This window comes from Protomyctophum parallelum (assembly GCF_964188405.1).
Source record: "Protomyctophum parallelum genome assembly, chromosome: 10".
Lineage (NCBI taxonomy): Eukaryota > Metazoa > Chordata > Actinopteri > Myctophiformes > Myctophidae > Protomyctophum > Protomyctophum parallelum.
In genome coordinates, this window is record NC_139704.1 from 24,001,967 (window position 1) to 24,026,197 (window position 24,231).

The window sequence follows — 24,231 nt, forward strand, 5'->3', positions numbered from 1 at the left end:
GTATGTGTGGGTGTGTGCATAGCCGCATGTGATCGTGCTGTATTTTGCTTTCCATTTCATGGTCATGGTCATGGTCATGTGAGGGGAGAGAGAGAGAGAGAGAGAGAGAGAGGGTGCAGAGAGAGAGAGAGAGAGAGAGAGGTGTGAATGGAATTATCGTGCGTGCGCATATATGGCACATCTCTCTCATGTTTAGGTAATTGTCACGGCACGGCTTGGCAAGCCGTGGATCTACAAGCTCCAAGTGTTTCGTCCACATGCAGCGCGTTGTGAGCTTGCAGATCGTCGGTGCCCCACTCACCATGAATCCAAGCAGAGGTCCTCAAGTAGCCTACACCAACAAGTCTATGCGTGTATGTGTGTGCATAGCCGCATGTGAAACTATATTGTGCTGTATTTTGCTTTCCATTTTATGGTCATGGTCATGTGAGGGGAGAGAGAGAGAGAGAGAGAGAGAGAGAGAGAGAGGGTGCAGAGAGAGAGAGAGAGAGAGAGAGGTGTGAATGGAATCATCGTGCATGCGCATATATGGCACATCTCTCTCATGTTTAGGTAATTGTCACGGAAGCCGTGGATATACACGGCTTGGGATATCCGTGGATATACACGGCTTGGGATATCCATACACGGCTTGGCAAGCCGTGGATCTACAAGCTCCAAGTGTTATTGCGTCCACATGCAGCACGTTGTGAGCTTGCAGATCGTCGGTGCCCCACTCACCATGAATCCAAGCAGAGGTCCTCACAACTAGGCCTACAACCTATACCAACAAGTCTATGCGTGTACGTGTCTACAGCTCCAGGCATCCCCTTGGCAAACACAGAAATCAAATGCTTACTTTACGCAGATGACCTGCTGCTGCTGCTGTCCCCAACCAAGGAAGGACTACAGCAGCAACTTGATCTCCTACACAAATTCTCCCAGACATGGGCCCTGACAGTGAACCTAACCAAGACTAAAATCATGATATTTCAAAAAAGGCCCAGCCGCCAAAACCACCAATTCTTCCTAAATACAATCCCACTAGAACGAACTAAAAACTATACTTACCTTGGCCTAAACATCAGCAGCACAGGGAACTACAACCAAGCTGTAAAGGCAAGAAGGGCATTCTATGCCATCAAAATAAACATCCAAATAGACATCCAAATTAAAACCTGGCTTAAAATACTGGACTCTGTGATAGAACCAATTTCCCTCTATGGTTGCGAGATCTGGGGACCATTAGCAAACCATGACCTTGAAAAATGGGATAAACACCAAACCGAGACCCTACACACAGAATTCTGCAAATCCATTCTCCGTACCCAGCGAAAAACACCAAATAATGCATGCAGGGCAGAATTAGGACGATACCCACTCATAATCAAAATAAAAAAGAGAGCACTTAAGTTCTACAACCACCTAAAAGAAAGCGACCTAGATGCACTCCATAACAAGGCACTCACACACAGTGAAACTCTAGAGAGATGCCCCCTCAGCCAGCTGGCCCTGGAACTCCGGGCACAAACACAAACAGAGCCACGAGATAGAAAACCCATTTGACTAAACCAAATTATAAAACAGCAAAAGGAAAACTATCTGACACATTGGAAAGAAGCAACACAAAAGCAAAGTAAACTAGAATGCTATCTGGCCCTAAACAGAGAATACACAGTGGCAGAATACCTGAGCACCGTGACCGACCCAAAACAAAGAAAAATCTTAACTAGGTCCAGACTCAGTGAGCACAGTCTCGCGATCGAGAAAGGCCGTCATAGGCAGACCTGTATCCCGAGAGAAGACAGACTATGCACCCACTGCACACTAAATTAAGTGGAAACCGAGCTACACTTCCTAACCATCTGTCCATTCATTGTACCAAAACATCAGAGACACATACTTCCCACACTTACAACCACACACGGAGATTTTGAAAACATGACCAATGACAAAAAACTCCCATATCTGCTGGGCGAAGTACAACAATGTGCAAACACAGTAGCCTGGTTAATAAACCAGACCGAATCAGCCGTTGGCAAAAAAAAATTGCCTACCGGCGGATTTCGGTCTGGAGAGGCTCAATTGTACGCCCATTTTCCACACACGAGAACGTGTGCGCCCAATAGGGACACGGTATGCAATATGGGCGGGCTTTGGTACAGTGACGTTCAATGCTTGAGACCTTTGACTGACAGTAGCTCTGACCAATTGCGTCAAAGAGAAAATGTTTCCCTGGAAATGAAATCCAAGCTGAGCCTCCCCAGACTAATATCCCGCGGATCCGTGCGATATTAGTCTGGTTTATTAACCAGGCTACAAACACAGCAGCAAGACAGCATTTGTGAGCTGCTGTGATAGGAGAAGGATATCAAATGGAACACAACCACCCTAAAGACTAATCATTGTGTATATTCCTGCACTATACCTGCATCGAGTGATCTTGGTACATAGAAGTTGATCTATTGAAGATCCTGACCTTCAAAGTACATCATACAACATTTTTGTTTTGATTGTATTGCTGTATTGTTGTATTGTTCTTTCTGCTCTGGCAATGTAAACGTATGTTTTCTCATGCCAATAAAGCCCTTTGAATTGAATTGAATTGTGTGCATATAGCCGCATGTGAAACTATATCGTGCTGTATTTTGCTTTCCATTTCATGGTCATGGTCATGTGAGGGGAGAGAGAGAGAGAGAGAGAGAGAGAGAGAGAGAGAGAGGGTGCAGAGAGAGAGAGAGAGAGAGAGAGAGAGAGAGAGAGAGGTGGCACATCTCTCTCATGTTTAGGTAATTGTCACAGGAGCGGCTTGGCAAGCCGTAGATCTGCACCGTGCAGTAGCCTACACCATGCACCGTGCATATCGGCCACGGATATCCCAAGCCGTGGATATGCCGTGCATGCCTATTGCATTCATGTTGAATAAAGAGGAATAGCTAAGAGAGAAATAATTGCATTTTGTTAGTTTGGTTGCTTTTTTGGGAATGTTTTTTTGAAAATGTTTTGAAATTATAATAATTAAACAAATAATAATACGGAGATCCATAAAAATGTGTCGGCGACCCACAAATGGGTCCCGAGTCTCCCGACCCACTGTTTGGGTAGCTACTAAAGTTTGTTGTCTTTTATTGGACATTTTGCTCCCATCTAGTGTGGAAAAGGACTCAATTGCTTACACATTTATGAAGCTATACTTGTTTCTTTATTTAGGCCCAGGCCCAGGCCCACCCACCAATACAACATCTGCAATAAAGGTCTGATCTTATCTTATTGACCTTGTCAATTAATGAGCAGTTATTTCTACACAAAGGTAAAATGACAACATATGACGATTCAACATCCCGTTACGAATTCATAGTTTGTTATGAAGGTATAACGTATCTAGGCTCAATAAGAACAAGTGCAGAGAAACTCAGTTCATAAAGACATTAATTGATTGATTGATTGAAGTATTTATTAACGGTTTTACAGAATAACTGTGAACTTTGAGTGGACGACACCACAAAGTATTACACTTGTTTACAAGAGGGTCCACCATTTTCAATTCATCATAACATTTAGACATACTACAGTACAGGGGTGGAGTGGCTGGATGGTAACCGTAAGGTTGCCATCATCTTTTTTTTACCTAAATCTAACACAATCAACACCCAATGAAGGGCCTCAGAGTCAAACCCAATACTGCACGGTCCAGTTTGGCAGTTTCCCCAAAGGGCCCCTGAGAGCCAAGGGCCCCCATGGGCCACGGCCCCACTGGCCAAAGGATAATTTGGCCATGGAATACAAAGATATATTTAGGCTTCCTTTCTCGAACCATTGTGTGCAAGAGCCTGCCTTGTAGATTTGCTATTTCTGCCAAATGTTTGTATATTTTGACTTGAATGCTATTGTATAAGGATGTAATCACTGGAGATTATGGGGACAGGCCAAATTGCTTACGAGGAAGTTCTGTCATGCAGCTTTATCATTTTTGAGGGGCGCTAGCGCCTCCTATGTCCAGCTTTGAGTGTTTGTGAAACACAAACATTGAAGACAAAGGTTAGGATGTATGATGATAATAAGAGCGCCCCTCACTTCACACGGGTGTAACTTTTATTCATTTATAAAGCTGTTTTACAGGCAGTAGGCCTACAGGACCGGGTCCGGAACTGTTCTTCTGTATAGTGTGTTGTTGTAGCCGTTGACAGGAGGACAGTTAAATTGTTACACTTCAAGAGGAAAGTGTAGTAGTGCTATAGTTGCAGCATCAGTTGTTCTGAAGACAAGTAATTTATGTGGAAAATAAATACAAACATGGAATAAATATCGTCGTTCGCCTTGCCGAAAGAGCCACATGCTTGTAAGTTACATGCAGTTGTTTTGTTTCCCAACTGAGAGAGCAGAGCACTGACTTAATACTCAGTTTCTTATGTGGACACTTGAAGCTAACAGGCTAACGTTAGCTTTGGGGTAAAGATAACAAGCTGTCCCAGTGTTTAGGTTATTAAATGTTGCTTTTTCTGTTGCTTTCGCAGCCGCTTTGTTCTGTCGCAAACTATTCCATGGCCCAATAGTCTGTCGCTGGCAGTCGACTATAACTGTTCAAAATGCTGTTACCATAGCTGTTTTGACGTTAGCAAAGCTTCTATTGTTAGCTACCAGTGGTGGAAAATCACACCCATGTGAAGTAAGTGGTGCAACTCCGTGTGGGGGTCCCCGGGGAGGGGGGGTCCAGACCCACAGGAACGCACCCAGGGTGCCGGCCCGATTCCGGCGAGCCGCCCCGCGTCCGTAACGGTTGAGAAATGACAGTTACTGTGTGGGGGTCCCTGTACTGTACCCTCTACTGTACTGTCACTGTACTGTCACACCTGAAATCACCATATATACAGTTAATATGTGCGTGTGTGTCTGTGTTAAACAACATGCTGTTTTCATGCTCATAGCCAGCCAGCCAGCCAGCTACCCACACACATACTCACTTAAGGAAGTGGTTTGCACCACTTAAACAGTACTCACATTTTTTACTTCAGTCAGTAAAAATGTACTTGAGTAAGTACAAAAGTGTTGGGATAAGTATACTCATTATACAGTATGTTTCAGGTTTTCAAAATGTAATCTTCTGGAAATAGCAGATCTATGTGTCGCTATTCAATGTGACAATGGCCGAAGTGGTTACTGTACATATTTTGTAATACTAATACAAATCTACACACTAGTAACTAGCGTTTTAAAAATAATACTCAGTAAAGTACAGATTACAAACAAATAATAAACAGTAACAACAACAGTAATAACAGTCAATGTACTTCATAACTGTCCACCACATGTTAGTTTAATCATGTTGTCCCCACAAAGAAAATAAAGTATTTTCACCATTTCACAAGGTTTTGCAAAATGTCAAAAATTGATCTGTTTCTTTGTGCGTGTATAAGTGCGATTACTTTTCAAATATAAGTGCTGTAAAAAAGGACAATATTTTCTTCAGACTGGTGTACTGGAGTAGAAGTTTAAAAATAGTGGCGGAGAAAAAAAGGCTGAAATGACTTTTGTATTTGACAGTTTTGTGGTGTCGACTCAACCCGTGTAGCTGCTGTCCAGCTTGTGGACATTTAAAAGTGGACCAACAAAGGTTCCAGAATTCAAGGTTTGTGGCTTGTGTTTGTATCGCCTTCCTAAACCCAAACAAACGTACGCATGATTTTGGCCATGTCGATATCGCGCCCCTTTCTCTTGAATGGAGGTAACTTAAAATTGACCGATTCCGTAGCCTGCGTGCATTTACTAATATCTGTCACTGTTTCAAGGCGTATATTACATTTTCCCTTGTTAAACAGGCTATTTTCATCTGTTAAGAGTTGAAGATGGATCAAGATTTGGACTATCATGAAAGGTATTAAGCCCTTTAATGAACAGTGGGATGGTAGCCCCGTTTGGAACCTCACCTTCCGCTATTAGCTCTGAGAATAGGTTCCGTGTTGGGATATCCCTGCATAGGTAGAAATCGGTCGATCCCGGCTCCAAGAACAGTGTAAACCCTTTTCGGAGTGTCGTACCCAAAAGTAAAGGTATTTCTTGAGTGCTAATTTAGTGAGCCTGTGGCCAGTCAAGCCCTGTGTCTGCATGCGCATTGCGCAGTACTGCTTCCGTAAGATTGCATTGGGAAAACATGGCACAGGCTGACTAAATAAGCTATTTAAGCAGTTCTTTCACCCTGCTCCAAACATTTTCAATCATCTGTAGCTCTCAGAAAATACCTTTACTTTTTGAGGGGCGCTCCTATATACAGGTTTAATGTTTGTTTTTAGTTCAATGTTTGTTTTAAAAACGCCATTGACAATGAAGGGAAAATTTACGTCACCTTGTCCCTAACACAAACATTAAATGCCATTAACAATAAAGAGAATTTAATGTTTGTTTTGTCAACGTTTGTATACCGCTGTTCACCTGGTCCCTGGTCCCTACATCACCATTACTTCACCTAATCATAGCAACATGAGTGATTTTTGGATACTGCGAAAAGGGGTTTTCTACACTGCTCTTGGAGGGCTCGACCCATTTCGACCTATGCAGGGATATCCTGACACAGAACCTCTTCTCGGAGCTAATGGGCTATGCCATTTTGGAAAGAACTCCCCTTCTTCCTTTCCTTCACAGGTGTTACTGATGATACTAATGAAGGCTCTGTTCCATTCTGGTCAAAGAGAGTCAAGGCCTATTCATAGTCTGGATTTTCGGTGATGAGGTGACCACCGCTCCGGTGGTGAGCTGACCACCGGAGCTGAAATAACATTGAGCGGTGGTGAGTAAAAACAGAGAGATGGGCTGGAGCGGTGGCGGTGGTTTGCTCTTCACCGTGGCTCGTGACGTCATGTTGTAGTTCGGTGGTCACCTAACCACCGTAAATCCAGACTATGTATGAGCCTTCAGGGTGCTGCTATTGTGCATGTTGGCTCATTGGAAACACTCTGCTACACCAGTGGGTCTCAAAGTATCCTTGAGTGGGTTCCAAATGGCCCCGTACGGGTGTGTAGCTCTGAGCCCGGAAGTAGGAACTTGTAAAGGCTCATTCATAGTCTGGATTTTCGGTGGTGGGGTGACCACCACTCCGGTGGTGAGGTGACCACCGGAGCTGAAATAACATTAAGAGGTGGTGATTAACCTAACCACCGAAAATCCAGACTATGTTTGAGCCTTAAGAGTTATTCTGTGTGGCTGAGGTTCCAAGCAGGGCTAGTGGGATGGGTTCTATTTTTTCTTCTTTGCCCTGAAAAGTAGTGTGACGACCTGTTGAAAGTATCTAGCGTCCCTATACTGGGGACAACATTCTATGAAAATAGCAGATCTACAAGCTTACAATGCTTTCCTTGTCAGCTTTTTGGAAAACAGATTTGATTTAGAGTGTAGGGAGTCTACTGCAGGACGTAGAGTAGTATAGACCCCTGTGGGGGACACAACCAATCAGCAAAGTATTGTGAGCCTAATTTTGCCACTGTGATTCCTTTGATAGCCGATTCTACAGATTCTACAGAAGCGACGACGAGGGCGAGGATTCTAAGGAGGACGACGTTCCAAAAGTGGACCCTGCAGACGGAGGAGACGACCTCTATGTGGGACCCCCCAAAGAGACTGACGTGGTAAACGAAGGCAGCAGCGTCATGATGGAGAACACGCCAGACGACCTGCTCGCGCGTCAGGACTATGTGGGCCGTGCAGGCACACCGGACGAGTCTGTCACCATGCCGGCGCGTTGTTCTAACGGTCAGAAGTCTGCGAGCCCCAGTTCACCTGACCCCCAGCTCGGCAAACCGGCGAGTGTAGCCGCTCACTCTTCCAGTCCCAGGCTCACCCTCTGTCTCAGCGACAGCCCTACAGAGACTGCGGCAGCGGATAGCACCCCCCCCGGCGACGACGTGGAGATGCTGAGCCCCGACAGCCCCGTCTGCGATAGATCTTCCAAATACAGTGACTCCGCCGCCGAGTGGGACCAAGCGTGCCCCCCGGAGTTTGCAGAAATCAATCCTATGCACTTTCATAAAGGCAGTTTTGCCCAAAGTTTGCCCAAAGACCAGCCGGTAACTATGGAAGAAGCAGACGAGGACGGCGAGATGCCGGAGTGTAGCGGGGCGAATGGCGGCACTGGGAAGCGGACACAGGTGGCTGTAGAGAGGTACCTGTCAGTTACACTGTACACTTAAAATGAGGGCTGAACTAAAATCAATATCACGATTATGTTCAAACTTTTGCCTCGATTACGATTTAGTAATACAGCGTTTAGTGGTTAATCAGACTAATCACGTTAGTTGCAAATCTGCAAAAACAGCAAATCTGTTAAAACATTTTTGTGTTGATTGGTTGATAAATAAGAACTGAAATTATTCTGGCAAAACATGTTTCTCGATTCTTTGATTAGCTACACCAGCAAGATTAAATTGGTTGTTTGTCCTAATTTTCAATTATTTTTTCAATATAACTAATTCAATGTTCTGATTAATGCATTTAGAATAGAAATACAGTGTGATAAATAGTGATGTACTCTAACCCGAACCTCACAGGGAAGCCACGGGTGAGTCTTAACCGGCCACATATGTCGGACTCCGTCGGGGTCTAAAACTTTACTTTATCAGCAAAAACAAGTGTTTGCGGTTGGCACAAAAATAGTGGCGTAAGCAGGATTCGAACACGTTAGGTGTGGATTTGAAGTCTATTGACTAACGAGGCATGCTACGAGCTGGCTGCCAGAATGGGTTTTCACAACCTTTCAGCCTATCGTAGAATATGACAACGCCCAACTCATGTAGAGAAAAAAAAGCTCAGCTCCTACTGGGCTCCCCATATTTCTGCCAGAAGCCGTTGGCGGCTGATTTCAGCCTTCTGCCGTTGTCGTCCACAGTGTTCCATTCCTACTGGACGACATGGACAGGAAGTGGTTAGGGACGTCCATCGATGAGCTGAACAGAATGCCCCAGTGTGCTCCTCCTCTGTCTCACCTGAAGGTGGCGCCAAATCACACCGTCACCATCAGGGTAAGTCCATCATTAGTGTGGTTGCCCCAAAAGGGGCAACCAGACTCTAGTAATTGTAACACTTTATTATTCGTAGTATTCCACTGGAGTAGTCTTTTTTTTGTCGCTTTATACCTCCCACACTGTACGCTGTACGCACTTGAGCCATATGTCAAATTGACCGGAAAATTATTTTTTCCCTGGATTCCTTGGGTCATGACGCATCTCATCCCACGCCCATTTCCGCCATGATGGATATTCCGCCATTTTGAATTTTGTCCAAAACAAACTTTTTGCTTTTCCTCCTACATATTTTGTCCAAATCTCACAGAAATCGGCACACATGATCTCTGGACATATCCGATTAAAACACCAAATGCAGAATTTTGGTAGTGCGTATCGTTCGGCCGTAATCGTCTTCCGAAGTTAGTAGGAGGGGCCTATATCACAAAAATGCCATAAATCACGAACGGAATGTCCAATCCATCCCAAATTTGAATCACATGTCCGGGGTGGTTCAATCAACCAAGTTCTAAAAGCAATTCCATTTTCATCCATAGGGGGCGCCGCAAATGCGAGAAATGTAACCGTTTGTCGCAAAAACATGAATTTCGGGGGTTAAATCCCCTCCGAATTACTTACGCATGATCTAAGGCGTGACTTGAAATTGTAATTGGCTGGCAATACTAGTGGGAGGGGCATATGTAAGCCACTGCGGCAACCACACTCTGCAATTTTTTTAAATTGCGAATTTTCTAGTTTCAAATGATATGGTATCCCAGACAAAATCTTCGATGCCATAAGAGTTCTATATGCAAATACCTCAGCGACCATCCTTACTCCTGACGGAGAAACACCATCATAAACAGGAACTGGGGATGGCAATGATGGACCGGGAAGTCTGGCGTGGCATTGTGAAATCCATGATCTCGACTGCGGTCGAAAAATGATGATGAAGTCCATCAAACGTCCTAGTTAGCATTAGCATAGTCTACACAATGCGCACAAGTCTGTGCTATCCTTTAGCGATTTTGAGCGGGTTATCCATGCCTTTATTTCTACGCGGTTAGACTACTGTAATGCACTTTATGTTGGTTTAAATCAAGCCTCCATTGCTCGATTCCAGCTAGTCCAGAACTCTGCCGCACGTCTACTCAACAGGTACTCGCAGACGTGAGCATATCACACCTGTTTTGGCCTTCACTGGCTCCCTGTCCGCTTTAGAGTTGTAAAATTCTATTGTCTTTAAATCTATTAATGGTCTGGCTCCTCTATATCTGTCTGACCTTATTGAGGTCTATACTCCTCCAAGGTCACTGCTGTCTGAGGGCCAGCTTAATCTCAGGGTCACAAAGAAGACCCGCTTAAAGTCCAGAGGTGACCAAGCCTTGTCTGTTGTAGCCCCCAAATTCTGGAACGCACTCTCCTCCCAAATTGGCCCCTTCCATCAAGACTTTTCCTTGTATATGTTTTGTTTCACCGTGACGCTGTTGCTTTTCTGTGATGTGTCTCAGTTGTTTTCACTGTTTGTACTTTGTATTCTTGCTGTAGTTGTTCTGTGTGGTTACGTAGCTATAGTGTATTGGTTTTTATTTTCTCCTGTACAGCACTTTGTAAACCCTGAGTTTTGAAACGTGCTATATAAATAAAGGAAGGGAGGCATTTGTTTTTATTTTTTATCACGTGACCGGAGGGTTGTGGGATTAATCAGGGCTGCTTGAGCTATTGTCCGGGTGTATACAGAGGCGATTGAAAGTAATCAATAAAAACATGCGCTAAACGGACATCTACGTGTCCCACACCGGGCCGTTGGGATTCGAACCACGGAGAAAACCGTTTCCCGCACGCTATGGGTTAAAACCATCATAAGTAGGATATACTGTACATGCTAGTTAGGGGCCATCATGATATCCCATAAGGCTGTGTTGGCGCAGAAACCCTTGTATTTGTATTTTTCTTCTTTTTCTTTTTACTTCCTTAGTCTCAGTTTAGTAAGATCTAAAACCAGAGACTGATGGCAATGAGGACTCAAATGATGGATACAATCAAATCAACACTGCTCACATGAATATTCCACTTCCTCGCGTGGACAGGTGTTGAAGATTAGCACTTGTGCGTGTAACACTAAAGAAATGGGATTTTTACTCGAGTCGTGACCTGTAAAAATTGGTCGGTGAAACAGTGAACTACAAAAACCGGCCTAGGGTTTCATGCGTCATGCTCTTGTACTGTGAGTGGTTAAAGGAAGAAATGGAGTGTAAAGAGTGAGTTAGGCTGCGTGGTGGTTAATGTCTGTATGTGTTGAGATGAAGACGCAGAGAGAGAAGGAGCAGTGAAGTCATCCTCCATAGACCCCGAGGGCTTCACGTCACTAAATCTCTAGTCACACTGTGTCCTCCTCTGCTGTGAGTGTTCATTCACCATGTCCTCAGTCTGGATATTAGACACACTAAAGACAATTCATTGTTCATTCTTTCAATCATTTTATTTTTCGTTTTTTTCTCACAAACACATACACCAGATAACACAAAAAAAACTAACATGTATACATACAGTATGTATGTACCGGTACTCATTGTACTGTATGTGGATTTTGCCAAGATTCTAGTGCTTTTCATTTGAACAATGAGGCTTGCTCGCCAGGTCTGCCTGCTGAAGAAGAAAAAAGGTTTATATATCACGCATGCTGCACGCACACACACACACACACACACACACACACACACACACACACACACACACACACACACACACACACACACACACAGTCACACAGTCACACACACACAGTGAGTGTGTTCATTATATATTATATAATGAACACAAATGTTGTGTCTCATAGGAGGGCTGTGGGCAGTTCAGAAACCCGTCATCGATGGGGAATTCAAGCTAACAAATCTTGCCTAACGATGTCACTGGTGGACGGGTGTCGGAACAGACTGAGTGGAAAAAAAGGTTTTTGTTTTATCTGAGGACCAATTATATGAAGAGATGTTGAAAAGTGGTCCCATTTACCGGAGCAATCTTTATCATATTTGCGGTTTTGATATGGTGAGGTTTGTAATTCATGTATAATCTTGAATTGAATTTCCTGGGGCTTGTAATTGTTACATGTCCTTTTAGTATCATATTTATCATATTTTTTCCATTGATGATCAGTGATTGCAAATTTAAGTCCCGTTCCCATGACTACCTGCTGTTGATGGTACTAACGTTCCCTAGGGAAATCAATTTTTATATTTATATTTATATATATATATATATATATATAACTAATTATTTTCTTCTTCAGCTGGCAGACCTGGTGAACAAGCCTCTCATTGTTCAAATGAAAAGCACTAGACTTTTTTTTTTTTTTAATTACCTTCCTATTAATTAAGGATCATATTGATGCCTTTTTACGCACGTAACAAGGTTGTCATCGTTTTTCTTTTGGACAGATCCATAGTTATTACCTTGCTAATTGGCTCTGGGAGAAATATTTAGATAGATGATGTATGTATGTCACTGCCCAGCGCTCTTGTTAGTGTTAAATAATTGTAATAATATATCGGGACAGCTCTTGCAAAAGGTATTAACACTATAATGGCAAACACTATCCATTTCTAAAATGTCATTTTGGCATATAGATAGATATGATATTTTGCAGGTCGTTGAGGGGGTTCCAGGTGGTCCCCAGCTAAATGATGGAGAGTTTGAAACCAAATGGACCCTGTATTAGAACTTTAACTCTTAAGATCATAAAAACCCTTGCAGGTCCATTTTGGTTTCATTTTACACTCTCGAGAGTTAAATTGTTGAACATCTGCATTACTTAATTTACAAAAAGTCTGCACAATTAGAGAATGTAGAAGAATTGTTATTATTATGTTACGTTTGCTTGTTATCTCTCCTATGGTACCAACTACTACCAAGATCAATACAGCATGGAATTGTGAATATGAACACGGTTGAGCCGCCACCTCAACTCTGTGTAATTGTTTTTTTGAACAGTCCTATGTGCCCCCTTGCAGACAGACCTGCTCAGAGAGGGGGAGCCGGCCGTGCCCTACCCCACCAAGTTCAAAGACGCCTGGGACGACGTGTCTGTGAAGATGCCATGTTCAGAGAAGAACCTCTTCCCTATGGAGAGTGAGGTATGCTACAGCATCTACCCTAACCCTAGGTGTTTTCAAGGTGGGGTAGGACGGAGGTGGAACGCTCAACGCTTGGTCTGAAAAGTGAATGGCCTGGTTGAGACCGTAGGCAGTAATATTTGTCAGACTGAAGCCCATCGCCTGATTAACTGACTTGCAAATTGAAAGCATCTCATTTGCTTAGTAGAGCTCGAATTGTAAAATGAAAGGCTTTGACAGTGTGGGAAAGAGTAAGTGATGTGGTTTGAAAAATCCCCAGAAATGAAGTGCAGTGAAAGCTAGTGTGGCAGAAAAGATCTTCTAAGCTTCACAAGAAGCTCTTCCCCGAGGTATGCTAGGAAACGTAGACACCAGAGAGACGCTCTTCATGTCTCTGGTTCACTTAACTATTGTTTTCTGGGCGATTATTCTATCGATAACTTTTTCGATAAATCAAATAAATAATCAAGAAGCACAGTTTGATTTTTATTAACAATAAAAGAGGAAAAGAATGTCTTAATTCATTATTATATAATCGACAAAACCAATGAGTCAGATTCATACCTTTAAGCCCTATTTTATACCCTGTCGTAACGGTCATACCGATCTATAAGCTCACAACTCGTTGCGTTAAAATAAATAGTTTTTCATCATTGATCGACGAACTTGTTTGCACAGGCATGCCCCTAATGTGTGACACACTCTTTTTGCCCTATTTTCAGGATGGAAGTGGTGTCCAGAGTCGATGGGAGCTGATCCACACGGCCTTGGAGGGAGAGTTCAAAAGTTCTCTGGATGTTAGGGTGAGACAGTGGACAGTATGGGGGATGTTGTGTGGTGTGGCAGTGGTTCTCAGTGGTCCTTGAGGGGGTTCCTGCAGGTGGTCCCCAGCTAAATGATGGCAAGTTGGTAGACAAATGGACCCTTTTATTAGATCTTTAACTCTTGAGAGCGTAAAATCAAACCAAATGGACCCTTACCGGTCCATTGGGTTTCATTTTACACTCTCAAGAGTTTAATTCTGTTCTCCGCGTGTCCCCTAGGGTAGGTACCCTCACAAAAACATGCAGTAATCCTGGTCTCACTCTCTATACTGCCTCTGTTGGAGGGCAAAGGAACTTCCACACGCTACGTCCTACCGGGCAAACTCCCCCTCCCTCATGCATTGAAGGAAGCATAAGCTCAGTTTGGTGCTCTCCCCAGGTTGGCAGAGGGAGAGTAGCACCCAGGATTACAGTTTAGGCAATTGGCACCGGTTGAAAAAATGTGTTACAAAATTGTGGGATAAAAATGTAAGGAAAACAAATCTCATCAAATGGTGGTCCTTGGCTCAAATGCCTAATAAATAATGGACCTTGCTATGAAAATGGTTGAAAACCACTTTCGTATATGGGGGTAAGATTGGCTTAATATAGGCTCTCACTGGACCAACATTAGGTCATCAAAGCACGTCTCTGTAATAAACGTCCATCTGCTTTTATTGCTACTGTATCGGAATGTTTGTACCGATAAGTCAGGACAGGACAGATTCAAGGAAACAAAAACAATTCCATAAACAACCACAGGATGGCAGTGTTTGCCATCCTAGAGTAGAGTAGACTCAGAGGGAACAAGGAATTAATGCTGGAGACTGTTTGCTTTTATAATGGGCTGTCATTCATCTGCAAGATGATGATCAGGGCTGGAACCACCCCCTCTTAGGAATTATTCTATTGATTATTTTTTTCAAATAATCAAGAATTGCAGGTTTTTAAAAATATATTTTTAATTAATTAATAAATAATACTATATATATCCAGTATAATATATATGATTTGTTTTATTAACCCCTAACAATGTCACCGAATATTGATCATGTTACTCTGCACATTACAGGATGCCATACTGAGATACAACACAGCCCACGCAAAGAAATGGGACTTCACTGCGCTCAATTTGCTTTGTACAGAGGTAAGCTGCACACATATGCTTGATGAATCATGTTCTTTTGAATACTTAAAGGTATATTCAGTGATTTTTCGTGTGATGATCCTCCCTACTGTAGAGTGTGCTGTTGACCATAATTTGTTCCTCCCTATGAAACGCAGGGGTAAAAGAAAACCCTAGTTTCGGTTTTGGTGGTGGGAGAGAAAGCCTTCATCCAATCAGGATAGAGGGGGCCTTCCTCCAATCAGGATCGAGCGGGGCGGGCCTTGGTGCACGTGCTGTTGGCCTGTTGCGTGTCCCCCCACTGTAGAGCGTGTGCATGTGTATATCTTGTTACCGGGGCTGACCGGGGTTTTTTTCTCCAAATCACTGAATGTTCATTAAGTCAAGGTCAAGTTCATTAATATGTTCCCAAACTGGGAAATTTAGCAGATGACAAGAACTCTAAAACACAGTAAACATGCATAAGACCATAGACAAGAATGGTCACGAGATCCAGACCCCTGTAACGTATTTTATAAAGCAAGTACTCCAGTACTAACTCATTTAAATCATCACATTTTGACAGAGCAACTTTCACTTGGTTGTTCATTAACCTTTTATATCCTTGTACTTTGTCCACCAGGCTGCTGTACAAATGTTATTGAGGGTAGTGTAAGAAAAGTGTTATTTCATTCTAATAGTAATGATTGCTATAGAGTGCTTGTTCAGTAACAGAGCTCTCTCTCCAAGCTCTTCAGAAAATAAGTTTTCTGGAGGGTTGCCAATTTAATCAGGTGTACCCATTTATCTGTTTCATGCCATGGTGTGTTCCAGTTCCAACTTTATCTCCGTTCGTTGTTTCTTTGCGTCATCATTTCCTGTATCCTCGTACGAGTTCTCTCTCCTAAGTGGATGGAATTGGTATCCCTACCTGAAAATGTGTTTTCTGTTTATTAAAAATAGGTCAAATAGGTCTACATCTATCCTAAGATGCCATCAAAGAAAAGAAGATGTTAGCTCGAGCTAGGTTTAAACATGAAAGCATGTTTACAGTTGTTGCACAGAAATTAAGTAATTTTACATGAAAAGTAATGCTACTTTTGCAATGTAGTTAAATACAAATTGTGAAAAAAGCTTGGGGGGAAGATAAATCATTAAAAAATTGATTTTTCGGTCATTTGTCTGGAAAATAATTGTGTTGAAAATATCGAAGGTATTGTGAACCTCATATCGTGATACGTATCGTATCGTGAGTTGTGTGTATCGTTACATGCTTAGAACCAAGGATGTGTGTGTTCAATGAATCTAACATGGTTAAGTTTGAAGTCTCATTGGGTTTGTATAGGAAAGGGGCGTGAAATTAATTGAATATTCAAATACTGAATGAAGCAGCTTAAAAGCTGTCTGGGGTGCTTGGGGTTCTTTGACATGATTTTCTTTTAGAATTATGTCCTAAGTAAGTCATTGTTGAGTTGAGTCCTGCTCAGGGATGGGACCATTATGAAGATTCAATGTCACGATTATTGAGGCAAGAATAATTGCTAATATCGCGATTATCGAAATATGCTTGAAACTCTTAAAATGCCACGTTTGTCAAACATTTGCCAACTCGGGTCCAGTGTGTTTGAGGAACAATTTCACTATAGGCTAAATGAAAACCTCTGCAATGTGATTAATTATTGCGAGCATTTTCTTTTTTAATAAACTATTATACTAACAGATAATGGTCTCCCAAACCCTATAGTGGTGCTCTACAGTGTTCAGTGTTTGGCTGTTAGCCCAGCAGTGTGCATCCTCTCCTTCTGCTACTGGTACCAGTCTGGATGCTGACTGAGGGCTTTCCACTTAGGACACATGGACACAGAGCGTGACAGCAACAGCTGTTACAGGGGAGGGAATGTCTCTCTCTCTCTCTCTCTCTCTGCATCTCATTCTCCCTCTCTTCTTGCTCCTCCTCCCACCTTATCACTCTCCCTCTCTCCTTCCCTCCCTATCATAATCTCTCTCTCTGTCTCCGTATCTATCTCTTTCTCTCTCTCTCGCCCACGCTGTACTCAGCCGGCTCTTGAAGATCCAGTGTAATGGCATGAAATTCAATCAGGACGGAGGGAGGGGGAGGGGGGAGGGAGGGGGCACACCACAGCACTCTGATAACCACAGAAATGTTTGGGTTGGGCTGACTGAACCGTCATCAGATATGATGAAGGTCGGCCCGCCTGAGACCTCATGAAGGCTTTTATGGCGTGCGGCGTCATAGACAAACGGCCGGCTTGTTTTCATTTGAGCAATAATACTACAGATGTGAGTGTTTCTCACCCACAGAGCTATATAATACCCAGAGAACCAAACTGGAAATGCCCGCCCATTCATTTCAATGAAGTTGCTTGCTCAGCGCATATACATCAATTGAGCAGTTGAGACGAATAACAGTCTAGTCCACACTAATTATCCATAATTTATAAATGATGGATAAGGGGTCAGGGACAGATGGGCCCTTTTGGGGAGGGGTCAGAATAAACTATGGACCACACCAAAGGGTCGCCATGCAACTCCTTGGGTCCAAACGGTTGCAAGGAGTTGCATGGTGACCCTTTTGGTGTGGTTTGGGCCATTGAATTCCATACTTTGAATTACTTGGGAGATGCGACAACGTGCGTCAATGTGCAACAGGACATATCACACCACTGGGACAATGCTAAAACCGTCTCGACCCTTTGGTGGGGTTAGGGCTTTAGACTGTTATTCGTCTCAACTGCTCAATTAGCCTCATTATATTACCACAGATTAACTGTTCCTGCATGTCTTTTGAATTAAAACTGCATGAAACACAGTAATCTAAGGAGAACACACAATCCATTTCCTTTCCTTATGACTAACTAATTAATAGAAAACTAAACAAAAAACGAAAAGTAAAAAACGGTAGGGAGATTGGAGTGGGAGAGCATTCTACAGGATGGTGTGATGCCCCACACACATTATAGACACACAGTATGTGTAGTGGTTAGGGAGCACCTGCCTAATTGTCTCCCTATAGGTGAGCCTGGGTGGGGCACGTCTTGATTGCTCATTGGAGAGCACCTGGGCCCGGTGCCTCCAGTGAGCTATAAAAGCAAGGTCCCTGCCATTCACACTCAGAGATCCAGAGGAGGCAGACCTGCTGCCTCCACTCCCTGCACTAGCCTCCATGTCTCCGTTCATTCACAGGGGGTTCCAGGTGGTCCCCAGCTAATGATGGAGAGTTGGTAACCAAGTGGGCCCTTTATTAGATCTTTGTGTGCGAGTGTAAAATTGAAACCCTTATGGGTCCATTTGCTTTCATTCAGAGTAAAATTATTGTTAAACATCTGCACCAGTTAATTTACACTGTACACAAAGTCTAGAGAATGTAGAAGAATTTATTTTTGATCAACGTTTCCCTGATATATCTGCTCTGGTACCACATCAATACAGCATGCGATTTTGGACAAAATCTTGTCCAACGATAACAAAATATTCTTTAGTTTCCGGGTTTGCAAGGTTAAATCTCATCAAATGGTGGTCCGTGGCTCAAATGCTAAATAAATAATGGGCCTTGATATGAAAAGGGTTGAAAGCACTGGTCTACAGAATCAACCAGCCACACCCTTTACATGGACACAAAATCCATTCCTGAACAGAAACCTAATTTGGGTGACTTGCATTTAGTCACGGCATGTGGTCGGTTATAAATCTGTCCGGGGGGAAAGTTCACGGACGGGTTAGAGCCATTGTGAGAACGAAACGATTCTTGTAATGGATACTCTCCGAGTACGTTATGCTGATGACGATCCCACTCGCAGATGGATAGGCGAGCCAGATCTTTGTCCGCGGTCCTTGTGCTAATTGCATGGGAGTTTGTGTCCATGGCCGGTACACCCTCCTCCCTCCCTCTCTTTCTTTGAAATAATTCCTCCAAGTAAGGCAGAGAGCTTGCCAGATCAATAGCTGCCCCAGCCATTTTTACAGCTCAATCCAATTTAATTAAGAGGGCCCATTAAATCTATAAGGATGCTAAGTAAGGCCATCAGGAAAGTGCAGGCTGCTTCCAGGAGGTGTGTTTGCATCAGCGGGCTGCTACTGTTTGTCCACTCATGGCCTTGATGTGAGGATCCACTGTTTCCCCCTCACTGCCCAGGCATTTAGCAAGGCCACCCTGTTGGCGCTCATGTGTGGTCAAGGTTTGAACAGCGAACCCACACATGCATTACTTCACTTGCTAACGAGGTACACATTTTGAACACAGAATTTAAAAGGACAAATCTGGAGACATTGAGTCGCCATACGATTTGTGCACACAATGGATACATTATATGAATGATTGTTGGCAAAAATAGCCGAAAATGTCAATATATCGACCAGACAGATGTCTTGGCCAGGCTCTAATTCACTTGTAATGTAGGACTGACGGTATTTTATTGGGCTTATCCCTAAACTACTTTGCCCATTTTTATTTATTTTTACTATTTTGAAAAACATTTTTGAATAGTTAAAATAGCCAATCTACAAGCTCACAACATGTTAAAGTAGATCAGTTAGTTGAACTATTCCAAATTGGTTTAGCATGGACATAATGGAGCCCACAGTCTCTGTCGGGTGGAACCCTCATACTCCTTTATGTCTAAAACTGTTATAGCCGGGGAGCCACAGGCCCAAAAGCTCAACGGTTAAGGATTTACCTGTGATGTCATGCCGTACTTTTTATTTGTGTTTTTTCTATTCATTTGGTCATTAAGGTCCACAGAATCCGAATGAGAGGCCTGCTCTGCCGGAAACATCGCGAAAAAAAGTTATGGACATTTTTGTATACCACACCATAGACAACCAATATAAGGCTATATATGTCATCATGCTTTAAGTAGCATGTGACAATTGTCAAACTAGGGGGTTTTCATGATTCTGAATTCATTCCAAGCATTTGTTTTGCACGAAAAACACTCCTTGGCCTAAAAACGACCATAGCCGTCAGCACAAATGTGATGAGGTCAGCACAAATGTGATTAGGTCAGCACATTTGGGCACAAGTGGCTATGGCCAAATTTAGGCCAAGGAGTGTTTTTCGTGCAAAACTAATGCTTGGAATGCATTCAGAATCATGAAAAAAACCCTAGTTTGACATGTAAAAATGGTAAATGGTGCATTTATATAGTGCCTTTATCCAAGGCGCTTTACATAGATTGTGCATTACATTCACCCATTCACACATGCATTCATACACCGATGGCGGCGGAAACCATGCAAGGCACCAAGCAACACATCAGGAGCAATTAGGGGTTCAGAGTCTTGCTCAAGGACACTTCGACACTAGCTCTGGTGGAGCCCGGGTTCGAACTGGCAACCTTGCAGTTAACACATTCCAACCATAGGACGTCTGGAAACGTCATATAGCCGACGCATCCATAGGACGTGTGCACATGTCCTAGCGCATCTTCAATGATATCAGGCGAGAGATGAATATTCTGAATTGTTTCTGGACTTTCAGTCATATTAGATTCCCGTTCACTAGCCTGTTAGAGCGACAGAAAGAATGCCTCGTATCTGCTCATCTAGGGCTGATTGTGTTAAAGCATGATGACATTTGGGAAATGTTGGCCTATTGGTTGTCTATGAAGGTGTGGTATACAAAAATGGCCATAACTTTTTTTCGCTATGTTTCCGGCAGAGCAGGCCTCTCATTCTGTGGACCTTAATGACCAAATTAATAGAAAAAACGCAAATAAAAAGTACAGCATGACGTCACAGGTCAGGCTGTGTTTCGAGCTTGTGGATCTGATGCGTTTGTGTGTGACGCTGTAGTATCACGGAGGGTTAAATGTTAAGCTTCCCATATACACTACAAGATATTCGACAAGATTATGGAAATATTTTTAATAGACTAGAATTAGATTAGAATGTAGTCTTAAAATGCTGTAGTGTATGGAGAATATTGAGATAAGAACCGATGAAAGAAAAGAAAGGATACATTCCATCAATACAAAGTTGTTGTTGTAGTCTGTAAGTGGCATTCTCAGCCCAACAGGCCTTATTAAATCCAGAGGAGCGTTTGTGCAGAGCGAGGGTAATTGTCAAGATGTGGCTTAGAGCCAATGGCCCCGGTTCCATGATGATTGACACTGCAGGTGTAATGGGGGGGGGGGGGGAATGGAATGGAATGGAATCCAAATTAGGGCTTGTCCGTAAATTGTCTTAGTGTGTCTCCACTCCCAAATGAAAGTGTCACAGTGTCGCCTTCTGATGAATGTCACAACTCTGAGCCTGCTGCAGCCCACGCAACGCAATGCAGCTGGCTCATATTCACGTGTGGAGCACTCACTTAAATGTAGACGCGCACACATGCATGCGTGCGTGTGCGCGCACACACACAAACAGACGCACACACACACTGTCTCTTTTTCCCTCATACAAAGATGATAAACATAGTGTAAGTATGGCCACATACTGTAGTAGAAAATACTTTTTTACAAAATGTGAAATTATATTATATTATTATATATATTATTATAGTTATGACTGACCAGAATGGATGGAAGATCAGTTGCGTATCATTAGGCTATAATATTTTAACAACTTAAGCCCTATTTTATGCTTGAGCTATTCAAAAATAGCCAATGTACAAGACTGGTTATTTTGTGTGTGTGTGTGTGTGTGTGTGTGTGTGTGTGTGTGTGTGTGTGTGTGTGTGTGTGTGTGTGTGTGTGTGTGTGTGTGTGTGTGTGTGTGTGTGTGTGTGTGTGTGTGTGTGTGTGTGTGTGTGTGTGTGTGTGTGTGTGTGTGTGTGTGTGTGTGTGTGTGTGTGTGTGTGTGTGTGTGTGTGTGTGTGCGTGCGTGCGTGCGTGCCCCTGTGTCACTCTTGTAGCTGGCCGCATTAAGCCACGTGAAGAGGGTCTTATTTCAGCGTTCCCCATCACCCACCACCATCTATTACCCCCAGAGGAGCGCTTTATGATGCCTGCCAGCTCATTACTTCTGACAGCGTTTAGTCAGGCCTGCTCTGCAGTCACATAAATGCCCCCTGGCCAAATTACCCGCCAAAGACTTCCTTCCTGTTCGAAAATCTAAAGCTGGCCCTGCCTCTCCCTCGCCCTCTCTATACCGCGATTGGCCATTTGCATTTGGTTCCAGAAAGCCCATTTAATCAAGGCGATGCTTGTCCAGGCTAACCTTGATGGAATAAGGCATGGTGATTGATGACGCTGGCATTCGGAAGCCGATACGTTCATAAGTGATTGCGTAGTAAATCTGCGCCTGGGCCTATGATGGAATAACTGGGTGTTTATTTTAGAGGGAATCTCTGGACGGATGCTGAGCTAAGCTTTGTAGGCTGGCAGTATGTATGGATGCTCCGGGCTTGCAGCGGCGAGCCAACAGCGAGCTTCAGAGGATTGATGAGTTTTTTGAGGGGTTCTGTTACAACTTTCTGTGTCGTGACTGGACGGGACTGGGCCCGCCTCTGCTTGCTGCTGCTGCTGGACATTGAGTACTCAACCACCAATACTTGAGTCAAAGGGTATACTGTATACTCCCTGGTCAAAGAAGAAGTAGCTCACTCAAAGTTTTACTTGAGTTACAGTAGGCTAGTGAAGTCCTTGCTTTCATAATAATAATAATAATAACTAGAAAGGTCGCAATTTTGAAAAATTGCAAAGTGTGGTTGCCGCAGTCGCTTACATAGGCCCCTCCCACTAATATTGTCAGCCAATTACAATGTCACGTTACCCCTGTGATCATGCGCTTGGATAGTTTGGTCTTCTGCCAAACATAGATTGGTTACGTAACCATCAACAGCTACTACAAACGTTGACAATGAAAGGAGAAGTTACGTCATATGTGTCTGAGCAAATCAACTAATCGGCTATGTATATAACTCTTTTGTATATTTTTATATACAGGTTTAATGTCTGTTTTTAGTTCAAGGTTTGTTTTAAAAATGCCATTGACAATGAAGGGAAAATGTACGTAATCTTGTCCCTAACACAAACATGAAATGCCATTAACAATAAAGATAATTTAATGTTTATTTTGACACCGTTTGTTTTAGACACCATTTACATCACCTAATCATAGCAACGTGAGTTAGACTTTAATATATTAGCACCCCTCACTTCACACGGGTGTGATAAAAAAATAATTAAAAGAAACATTGTCTGATGGTTAAAAGTTAATAACAGTTGACAAATGAATTTATGAGGAAATGTATTAATTTTTTTTATTGGATGATGTACGACGATAAGAGCGCCCCTCACTTCACACGGGTGTGATTTTTTATATCTGCCCACACTGGGAATTCTCTTCTCAAAAATATTGTCTCTGTCTGACCTCTAGTCCTCTACAGCCTCCATACCACGTATTGCCAGGCCCTCTTCAGCTGGCGGAGAGTGTTGTGTCCCCCGGGCAGAAACCTTGCATCTCCATATTTCCTTTTTTTTCTTCCTTAAACAAATTCCCTACTACTGCTTCATCATACACTACAAAAGTAGTGAAAATGCCAGATCTACAAGCTCGGCACGTGTCACATTGTGAGCTTGTAGATTTGCTATTTTTATATTACTATTTGCGATTGTTTTAAGAAATAATAATAATAATAAAGGAGCTGCTTTGGACATACACGTTTTCCACCCGACAGCGACGATATAGGAGACTTGAGGCTTGTTTGTTGGATATTACACCCATCATAAGTATTGGGCTTTTTCCCAACAAACAGCAGAATAGTCCTGGTTTATTTGACCAGCTGTGCTGGTGATTCTTTGATGAGGAAGACATGATTATATATATATTTATATATATATATATATATATACCGGTGTGTGTGTGTGTGTGTGTGTGTGTGTGTGTGTGTGTGTTGATAGAAAAATCTATGTAAAAAGTGGCGTGCAATATACATATTCTTTCAAGGTTCTTGTGGTCTGTCTCTCTGTAAAACAAACGATAGGAGATCAATTGTAACGCATTTGGCATGGGTGTAAAACCAAGCTTATACGTATGTGACCAAATATGACTGAGGGACTGCCATTGGATTTCTTAGATTTTTTGTTTTTTCATGTCACATGAAAACAGGGGAAGGAAAGCAGGGAATCATAGATTAAAATGGACATATTGGTTGTTCAGTTTGACCCACCAGTTTTGGAGATATGGCTTTTAGAGTAATGTCTTGCAGAAAACAGCGAGTTGAGAAAACAGGCTAGAAAGGTTCACTTCTGTGGTCTATAACATTACACCTACTAGCTACATGT

The 24,231-nt window shown here is 42.9% G+C and overlaps 1 protein-coding gene across 3 annotated transcripts in view; it reads left to right on the forward strand.

The window, feature by feature from the left end:
• Window positions 1–4,179: 4,179 nt before the first annotated feature.
• Window positions 4,180–24,231, forward strand: part of parga (poly (ADP-ribose) glycohydrolase a) — a 64,638-nt gene continuing 44,586 nt past the window's right edge. The window contains exons 1-8 of one of the 3 annotated variants that reach the window (XM_083775610.1): window positions 4,180–4,318; window positions 5,521–5,605; window positions 5,796–5,851; window positions 7,469–8,128; window positions 8,852–8,984; window positions 12,977–13,099; window positions 13,801–13,881; window positions 14,954–15,028. In XM_083775610.1, the coding sequence (XP_083631736.1) occupies window positions 5,823–5,851; window positions 7,469–8,128; window positions 8,852–8,984; window positions 12,977–13,099; window positions 13,801–13,881; window positions 14,954–15,028 (1,101 nt within the window). In that variant the 5' untranslated portion in view covers window positions 4,180–4,318; window positions 5,521–5,605; window positions 5,796–5,822. The remainder of the gene's footprint in view (window positions 4,319–5,520; window positions 5,606–5,795; window positions 5,852–7,468; window positions 8,129–8,851; window positions 8,985–12,976; window positions 13,100–13,800; window positions 13,882–14,953; window positions 15,029–24,231) is intronic. The other 2 variants (XM_083775611.1, XM_083775612.1) reach the window with 2 other exon arrangements.